General features: G+C 26.9%; 4 protein-coding genes across 4 annotated transcripts; 2 read left to right on the forward strand and 2 right to left on the reverse strand.

Annotated features, from left to right (window-relative positions):
* Window positions 1–270: 270 nt before the first annotated feature.
* On the reverse strand, window positions 271–642 carry cand_003520 (uncharacterized protein; the record flags this gene model as incomplete). Its single annotated transcript, XM_067210598.1, has 1 exon — window positions 271–642. One exon carries the CDS (start codon window positions 640–642, stop codon window positions 271–273), a length of 372 nt encoding a protein of 123 aa, XP_067067102.1.
* Window positions 643–1129: 487 nt separating this feature from the next.
* On the forward strand, window positions 1130–2218 carry cand_003530 (uncharacterized protein; the record flags this gene model as incomplete). The annotated part of the gene is made up of 1 exon (XM_067210599.1): window positions 1130–2218. One exon carries the CDS (start codon window positions 1130–1132, stop codon window positions 2216–2218), a length of 1089 nt encoding a protein of 362 aa, XP_067067103.1.
* Window positions 2219–3521: 1303 nt separating this feature from the next.
* cand_003540 (rRNA methyltransferase 3) lies at window positions 3522–6260 on the reverse strand (the record flags this gene model as incomplete). The annotated part of the gene is made up of 1 exon (XM_067210600.1): window positions 3522–6260. The coding sequence occupies one exon, from the start codon at window positions 6258–6260 to the stop codon at window positions 3522–3524; it is 2739 nt and encodes a 912-aa protein (XP_067067104.1).
* A 2059-nt stretch (window positions 6261–8319) lies between these two features.
* Window positions 8320–10381, forward strand: cand_003550 (Snf2 Rad54 helicase family protein; the record flags this gene model as incomplete). The annotated part of the gene is made up of 2 exons (XM_067210601.1): window positions 8320–10204; window positions 10341–10381. 2 exons carry the CDS (start codon window positions 8320–8322, stop codon window positions 10379–10381), a joined length of 1926 nt encoding a protein of 641 aa, XP_067067105.1.
* Between the last annotated feature and the right edge of the window lie 137 nt (window positions 10382–10518).

Consider the following 10518-nt stretch of genomic DNA (forward strand, 5'->3'; position numbering starts at 1 on the left):
TTTTTTTTTTTTTTTTTTTCAAGGGAGCTATAAATATGAACAAATATATATATAGTTGAGATAATAAATGGTATTTCAATTATAGTTAAATTAATCATGTACAAATCTGTATTATTTCAGAGGTAGGACTCATTTCAATATTAGATATATATTTATATTATTTATTTATAAATAGAAGCCTAATGATATGAATAAAGTAAGCAGTATATTGTACTCTCCCTAATGTGAATGAGAACTAATTAAACTAAGGAATAAATGTAACCATATATTTTAACTATCACAAGGAAGATAATCAGGAATTGAAGAGAATTGACGCATACCTGATTTGTAATGAGCTAATTCATATGATAAAATTTTTCTTGTTTTTTGTAGATATTTAAGTTGTAGTGGAGTTAGATTAGTAGTATAAGGATCCTTTATTAAAGTATTTGTAAGAGGATCTTCAATAATTGAGCTCACCTTATTACAAAACATCTTATTTTTATATTTATCATTATCATCCCATTTCACAGTTTCATATGAGCCATTTCTTAAAGCTGAATTAATATTAACATTATTCTCACAAGTATAGTTAGAATGTGTGTATAATCTTCGAATCTTACGTCCTCTTGGTGGACTCATTCTATCTGTCCTATCGTCCATAATACTTTTACTATTAATTCAACAACCTTATATCTACCTTTTAAGATTTTTATTCTTGTTTAGGTTTGTCTCTATCTTGAGTAGTTTCTCTCCTCAGAAGGTAATAGTTAAAAATATAACCCTTATTATTCAACTATCATATAAAAATAACCAGATCTTCACAAAATCCAGTGATATGGAATATCTTATTCTCAAATAATTACGTTTTTCTTCTTTTTTTTCTCTTTTTAAAGAAAAAAAAAGAAAAAGGTAAAGAAGATAGGGGAAGATAAGAAAAGAGGACAAAACAAAACTTACAATTTTACCAAGTTTGTAAGTCATAAAGACCCGCCCTATAATTAGATTGTATTGATTTGGCGCTAATAATTTTTTTTTTTTTTCCTTAGATACCTATTTGAAAAAAAAAATTAAAGAAACATAAACTGAGGAAATATATCTTCAGTGATACTATAGACTTAAAAAAAGGAAAATAAAGGAGATAATTAATATGAAAAGAAAAAAAGAGGGTAATCACTTAATTAGATTAGATAGTGATGATGAAGACTATATATATAAACATGAGCACAAATATAAATACTTTAAGGATCATAATAATAAAGAGGAGTTGGGATTAAAACTAGATAAAAATCAATATGATAAGACTGAAATAAATAAATATATAGAAGAAGAATTCCCAATTTTTATACCAGAGGATTGTAGTGTATTAGATGAAGAAGTAAATAATATACAACTTAATTTAAATAATTTACAAAGTGAAGTAGATAAAAAAGAAGTCGAATATAATAAACTACAAGTTACAAAAGTTGTAAATAAACAGAATATTAACTTCAAAAATATAAAGAAATTAAAAACCAATATTCAAGATATTAAATTAAGACTACGTAGTAAAGATATATATGATTATAAAACTGAATCATCAACCAGATTAAATATTGAGGATATAGATTATAAAGTAGATGATGATGAATTGTTTTATTCTAAATTATCTATATCTAAAGTTAAAACTCCAATAATTAATCCAGATAATAAAAAAGAATTAGGAATGAATATAAAAGTGGAGAATACTAATGATAAATTAATAAAAGATGAAGGAATAGAAATATGTGATAATTTATCATCTGGAATTATTATATCTACTGAGGATGAAATTTGTAGGCTTACATCTAATAAGAATGATATTAAAAACAATAATAGGGATGTATCTAAAAAAGATATAATTCTAACTAATTCTAGCATTACAGATAATCCAAATGTTATAGTAAAATTATCTAAAAAATCTGAAGAAATAGATGACATTTCTAATTATTCAAATAATGACTTATTTGTAGAAAAACCTTTAGATTTTGGGATGGCATCTGCATTGGAATTATTTAAACAGAGGGGAGAAACTTTCTCAAATCCTATAAATAATAAGCAAGATTCTCTTAGAGATGTTGTCTTATGGCATATGGATGAGAATGGTAATATTTTAACTCAAAAGGAAGCTTTTAGACAATTATGTTGGAAATTTCATGGTAAGAAGTCTGGCAAAAATAAAATTGAGAAAATGATTCGTAGATCTATAAGAAATGCATGAAATTTTTGACTAATTTCCCGCCTTATTTTTTTTTTTAGCGCTTAATAATTATTTTGAGACAGGAATAATATTTGGTATCTTATATATTTGATAAACCTTTATTAATTTTTAATTAGAATATTAAGAGGAATTTTATAAAAAGGAAAAATATGAGAAGAAGTAGTATTACTTTGTAATTTGGCTTATATACATTATATGTAAGTTTTATATTTCGTTTTTTTTAATATATAAATGGAACTCTAAAAATTATATATAATTAGTAATGATGATTCCCAAATAGCTGCGACGGGCGATCAGACCTTGCTATTATTAATGATATATTACAATAATAATACAATGGTGAAGATGCTATCCTGAATTAATTATACTTATATTTAGAGTTTCAATAAGCAACTTTATATAATAAATAGATAATTACAAAATGGATGATCTTTTATATTTATTCTAATAATAATTTAAATGAAATGGGTTAATCCTGCCATGATGATAGAAATATACAATAAGTGAATATTTCCAATAGCTACTAAATTATGGTTATATAATGAAAATAATATTTCGCTCCTATCTGAGTAACTTTGACAAAATATTTATGTCAATAAATGCAGGATAGAACTCACATTCTTATGATGACAGAGTATAAAAAAACTAGAGTCGCTGACCCAGAAATATTATATTGGGTATGATTACAGTGATTCTCTTGGCTGTCTGAGAAGGATATTTGATTATTTTATTTTAGAATAATTTAATTGAAAATAGATCATATATAACAATTTTAATTAATTTGAATATATTTATTTATAGAATTTAATAAATATTGGGATTTTTTTTCTTTTCTAGAAATAAAATTATAATATTATATATACTTATTCTGAGATAGTGAATATATACATAGAGACAAATATTGAATATTATCATATATGTAAGGAGATATTTTATAATTCCTTACTTTTTATATTAATCTAAATATATAATATTGTGATATTTTAATAATATATTGAATCTTCTTTGAATATCTTCTACATAATGAATTATATATTCATTAAGATCTATAAGATTTATACTGAAGTTATTTAATAATAGTTAATATACATTAACATTTTAAATAAGTAAATTAGAAATAATTTTTAAACACAAAAGATTTAATTATTTAGAGTACTATTTGCAGGTATTATAAATTCATTAGATATACAGTAAAATTTTTATATTGACAATAAATTATTAGAATTATATAATTGAAATATAAATTACTCAAAGTAACTATACAATAAAATAATAAAGTTTTAATCACAACAATTTAAAGATTTTAAAATTTTTTCCTATTTCTTTTACTTTTCTTGTTTCTATTTTTTTCAATACGTTTTGTTGCTCTTTTATCTTTCTTAAGTCTTTTATCAACAAATTTTGTCTTTACATTCTTCATATATCCTTTTATATCTTTACCCTTTTTATTATTAACTTCTTTTGTAATTCCATGCCTTCTTGTAACTGCATAAACAGTGGATCGCTTTGAATTAGCTGCACTTTTTGCTCTTTTCATTAGATTTTGAATTACTTTAGATTTTGATGTTTCATTCATTTCTTCTGAATCAGCAATAGCCAAAGCTTTTTGTCTTGCTTTTTGCAAAAGTTTTTCTTGCCTTCTCTTCTTTCTATATAGAGCTTCTACTTCCTTACGAATTGTTCTTCTACTTATTTCTCGAATTTTTGCTTTATATTGAGCCATAAGCTCTTTAGTAACTGGTAATTCAGGTTTATTATGTTTCATCTCATCTTCCACAAACCAAGAAGGTAAACCTAAAGTCTCCCCATCTTCTATAGGATCATGAAAAGAATAACGATTATAACTCCCATCAATAAGATCCATTCTAGTCGATTTATTAACTAGTAAAGATCCAATAGCTTGTACTTCCTCTAATTCCTTTTCACTAGTTGGACATTTAATAGTAGAAGATGGAATAATAAATTCAATTTGGGTTTTATCCTTAATTCTAGATTTAACTTCTTTTTTTTGTTTTTCTAATTTTTTTCTTTTCTTTTCACTTAATGGTATTTGGGGAATTTCATCTTCATTTAATTCTTTTATTAATATAGATTTATTATCACTTTTATTGTTATCTAATTTGGTTATTAAAGTATTTTCTAATTCAGGTGTATTCTTATTATTTAATATATCATCAAAGAGAGGATTTGAAAACCACATCATTGATTTATTATCATTTTCAGTAATTTTTCCGGTATTATAAACTTCATTTTTTTCATCATTAGATTCTTCATTATCATCCTGCATTTGACTTACAACCTTTTCAGCTAGAATTTTCTCATTTTCTATATCTAATTGATTACTAAATTCATTTATTTCTTTGCACCAGTCTGAAATAATTTTTTTACGACGAGTTTCCTTTACACCTTTTCTGTGATCTCTAATATTTTCATTCTTATTTTTACTTGACTTTCTAATTATATCTTGAACTTCCAAATCAATATCTAATTTCATATGATGATCAATATATTCCTCTTCACTATCTTCAGATTCATTTATAGTTTGTTCTTCATATGATATACTTTTTTTTGAATAGTTCGAATCTTCATTTGTATCTAATACCATATCTATACCTAATAAATTTTCATTTACATTATGTCCAAAATCTGAATCAGGAAAATAAGTTTCTGGATCTACTAATTGACTTTCCTGTTCTAATATATCTGCTACTATAGGTGTATAGTGAAATAAGTCAGGTTCATCTCTAGTCACATCAAATCCTCCTTTTGATAAAGATAAACGCCATTCCTGTTTCTTTAATAAAGCTTTTTTCTTCTTCTCTAAAACTTTGTTACGTTTCCTTTGAATTTCCAGTACTCTATTCAATTCATTATCTATATCTTCCGAATCTTCTGTTAAATTAGATAAATTGCTATCTTTTATATCATTATTTTCATCTTCATTAATTCCATTATCTTCAACTTCACTAATTATATCCTTGTTGGAATTATTTACTCTATATAATCCAATTTCCTTTAGTACTAAAAATCTCCATTTAAGTAGTTGCATAAGTTCATTTTTTCCTAGTACTTTTAAATCATCGCATAATATTTTTATTTCTTCATTGGTACGTTTGTTGTTTAGTACTAATTTTATAAATTCTCTCTCTTCTGTATTATCATTATCTATAGGTAAAAGACGAATCTTCTGAGATTTTAATAAAATCTGAGCAGGATTCTCAGAATAGAAAAAATCAAATAAGTTTATAATACGGAAATCATCTTCTTCATAACCATCTCTATTCCTTTTTCCAATATTTTTCATTAATTCTGATAATCCTGGTTTCACTTTCTTTGTTCGCATTTCAGTTAATCTTAATTCTTGAGATTCATCTATATCATTTGAATTTGTAAATATAAATTTTGGATCAAAAAATTTTGAATCAATTTTATGAGGAGCCTTATAATCTAGACAAACTAGAAATATCTCAGCTGATACATTACGAGATGATTGTGGTTTTGTTGCTCTTACTGTCTTAAATAGTTGACTAAGAACCCATATTAATGAATTATAATCACTTGAACGAAATATTTTCGTTATAAATATACCTCCTGGTCGTAATATATCACAAGCTAATTTAGTAGAATGTAGTACTAGTTCGTTTTGTATATATGCATCTCTATTCCATGATGTACCTACATTTGGAGCTCCATCATGTAACACTACATCTACTGATAAACCTTCTAAATTATTCAAAATCAACTTTTTACATTGTTCAGTTGTAATATCACATTTAAATGTTGTTACTCCAGGTATTGATTTTATAGATACTAAATCTACTCCAATAATCTTACTTGATACACCCATATGACGTTTAGCTACCTGTAACCAGCCACCAGGAGCTGCACATAAGTCAACTAGAACTTGACAATTTTTAAATATGTCATATTTTTGAGCTAACTGGATTAGTTTAAAAGCTGATCTAGCACGGTATCCTTGTTCCTTAGCTAAGTGGTAATAACGATCTAATCGATCCTTACCAGTCTTTACTTTACGTCCCATTTATTATATTTCTTGAGTCCTAGTATTATGTAATAATAGAAAACTTCGTGACCTTATTCAACTGTCATCCACTGGTAGGACTACTATTTAGTTATTGGCTCTTTATTAAGAACAAAACTATCCCATTTAGCGCTATTACATAAGCGCTATATAACTAATAACTAATATATACTGAGAATTACTGTATCCTGTAATAAGAATAGTAACATTTAGTTACCCCAACTTTAGTAATACTTCGAAAACTTAAGGTATGCTAGCCCTATCCAATAATTTAAATTAGCAAGTACAAATCTTGAAGCTTAAGTTATATAGTTAAAGGTTCACTAGGTAAATCAAAATAAAACATAGTTTAATATCTAATTTATTAATAATTATAGAATAGATATACTAATTAAGCTTACTTTTGTCATATTAAAAAATTAAATTAATAAGAATTGTTTATTAATCATACATATAGTATATTAATTTATATATATTAATCCATTATTCAAATTATTACTAACTGTAAATAATAAATCACATTTATCTTTATCTATCGCCATATTAAGCATATTGTGGATTTTCTGGCATTTCCAATAGTTCCCCATACTTTATAAATGCAACAATAATAGTTGCATAAGCACCAATTCTTAATACACAACGCCATTTCGGTGAAATATATTCTTTTGATGGTGGCCTCATCATCCATGGTGGTAGCTGCATATTTCAAGTTATTTATAATTTTAATAATATTCTTTGATAAACAAGATTTTGAAAATATTACAGTTCTTTTTAGGTTGTGATAGACTTCAGAACTACATTGATAATAAAATTATCAATGACTAGGCTAAGCCTTAAGGAAATATACCGCCTTATTTACAGTTATGCTTTTCTTGTGTTGAACTTTTTAGGTGATATATATTTAAAGGTTCTTATCAATATAAATACTTCTCATATATCTTTATCCAATTTAATAATATATCTATAGCTTATTTTGCTAAAAATATCAGGAAATAACTGAATATAAATTCCTGCTTAATATTATTAAGCATTCTTAATTCTCAAGTTATTTTAGAATATATTGTGATTAGCTCAATATATTGAAGGTTCTATAAACAATCAATATATGTTTCGAGTATTTAATATATTACCATCAATCAATTAATTATACATAATATTTCTTTAAATGATACATACTGAACTTTTTAGTCATATCTTAAATATTTCATTATTTAGATTATTTAAATCATATCCTTTTAAAATCTTATTCTGAAAATTAAAGATATCTTGTTACTTTTATAATTAACAGAAATAGTGAAAAGAAGAAATCATACAAGTGTATGCATGCGCATGCAAACCACATCACTATTTAATTCTTAATTATTATTATACTAAAATATTAAAATATTTTAATTAAGATATCTATAGTGAGGAGAGATGAAATTAAATAATTCACAAATATATTATTTAATATTACAGACAATATATCCTTTTTTTAGTCTGCTACTATTTAGGAAGAATTGTTACAATTATAAATTTTATAATTTAAGTCTTAAAGTCAATTAGCATTCATTTTAAGGTATATCATCATTAATAGTAGCTTGGATAATTAGAATTTACCCACTCATGAATTAACTACTTGACAGTTAAAAATAGAATAAAAGGAAAAAAAAACCGCAATGTCTCGTCTGTAGCGGTTACTCCTACCACCTTTTTACTTCATTAAATGTTGTAATTTAGAGATAGAGCTACTTAAGAATCCCCCCCCTCCCCCCTTTAATTTTAATATTTCCGATACCTAGAAAGTAAACTTTTTTAAACAGTAAAAATCAGAATAACAAATTAAAAAGACAATATTGTATTTTTGTTATATATTGTTTATTGGGGCTCCTTAGGGAGATTGATTTCCCTATTAGTATATCTGGCACTAGAAAAGAGATATTTCTCTTTTAAATAAATTAATTAAACCTACTGCGGGGCCTAACTTATTTCTCTAGCTGTTACTTTAAATATTTCTTTGGCTTTATCGAAAATAAAGCAGATATTGATTTGTGGAAACTACAGTGACTAATTTATCTTAATGGACCAGTTAACTCAAGCTTCAAATTATGATACGAAACCAATGGAGACTTCTGTTAACAACTATTTTGGTAGGGACATCCCTATGACTTTGGAGAATAATAAAAATATTAATTATAACAGTAATAGCAGTACCAATATAAATAATGATAATGGAAATTGTAATAAAGTAGTATCCAATAATCTCCCAAGTAATTTTAGAGGATATTTACATAATAGTGTGAATAATATTCATTCAAATAATTATTATACATTTAATACAATTTATAGAGCAAATAGCAATATTAACAGTGGTGCACCAGCTACTAGACGCTCAACAAGAGCTCGCAAAGGTGTCGTTAGCTATGTTGAACTAGAAGCAGAATTTGACGAATTTCTTGAGAGTTCAAGTGATGAAGAGAAACCTGTAACTAAGAAACGTGGTAGAGGTAGACCAAGAATTAATAGAGATGCTATCATTGCAAGTACTGTACCTCCACGTGAACCTAGCTCTAGGCGCAAGGGTGCAGCTATGGGAAGTTTGATAGCTGCAGAGACAAAGTTAAATGCTGGATATGATGATGATGATGATGATGATGATGATGATGATGATGATGATGATGAAGATGAAGATGAAGAAGAAGAAGAAGAAGAAGGTGAGGGTGAGGGTGAAGGTAAAGATGAAGATGTAACTGACACTCCACAAAAAGTAGTGTTAACTCCAGTAGTTGAGAAGTTTTTAAAGAGACGGCCACAAATGAAACATAGCAATCCTAATGAAGAAAATAAGAAAGATGTTACATTAAATGAACAAGAAAAAACTGTAACTAATGAATCTGATGAAACAGATGAAACTAAGCAAGTGAAATCAACTGTTAGTACTGTTCAGCGTAAAATTCCTCGTGGTAAGATACCATATGAATATTTGGTGAAATACCAACAACAGAGTTATGCTCATTGCAAATGGATTACAGAAGATGATATTGAAAGTGATCCAGATCCTAAGGTTCGTATTAAATATTTGAGATATATACAGCGATTAGAACAGCGCGGACTGGGACATTCAGATGCAACAACATATATTGAAGATGTACCTGAACTGCAATATATAGATGGTGAAATTGATCGTATTGTAGACTGTACAGATGTATTTAGAGCATTATATCCTATGAAGGCAGCAGAAATAGGTAGGAATGAATGGTATATTTATTGTCTAAAGATTATAGATGCGTTAGTTTGCTTTGATAGAAAAGGAATAAAGTATGGTGTACCATTTTTGCGTCCTGTAGATCCAAATATGGATGGTGCATCAGATTATTATGCGGTTATTACGAGACCTATGGACTTTACAACTGTACAAACGAAATTGTATCTACGTATATACTCTCAACCACAAGAATTTTGGAGTGATGTACAGCAAATATTTACAAATTGCTTTCAATATAACTCAGTTGATAGTGATATACATGTACAAGGAAGGCTTATGAAAGCTTTATTTGACAAATTATATGGTGAGTGGGCACTTTTGTCTAGACAAACTCAAGAAGATCTAGTCAAACAGAAGAGTGAAGAATCACCAAGTGAATGGATAGATGATAACACAGTAACATTAGAGAGTGCTATTCAACATATTACATTCCGTGATTTATTGGCACTACCGAAACGTCCAATTATGTATTTGGCTAAATGGAAACACTTGTCATTTTCAGATACATCTTGGGAGCATGAGGTTGATATAAATGATACAAGTAAAATATTGCAATTTCATCGTTTCATTAGAGTACCCGAATATATTACTACATCACATAATGGTCCTGCAGCAATTGGTTATGATTTGTACAAAAGAATGATAAGTGAAACTTATACATATATTCGTCATACTTTTTCTTGGATGAATAATCAGTTTGGTCTGCGCCTTATTCCACCTCAAGCTCCATCATATGTTGCAAATAATACTACTTCAAATAATGCTGATTCCGATGATGATGACACTCACATTCCATATTCAAATAAAAGGAGACAAAAGAATCGTTATTCTATTAGGACTTATGTTCCTACAACGTTCTCAAATTTACCACAATTAACAAGTGCAATATCAATTTATGGTCATCATCAATATCAACATCAACATCAACAACATCAACAACAACATCAACAACAACATCAACAACAACATCAACAACAACATCAACAACAACATCAACAACAACATCAACAACAA

This window comes from Cryptosporidium andersoni (genome assembly GCF_001865355.1).
Source record: "Cryptosporidium andersoni isolate 30847 chromosome Unknown contig_11, whole genome shotgun sequence".
In the NCBI taxonomy this organism is placed as follows: Eukaryota; Apicomplexa; class Conoidasida; order Eucoccidiorida; family Cryptosporidiidae; genus Cryptosporidium; species Cryptosporidium andersoni.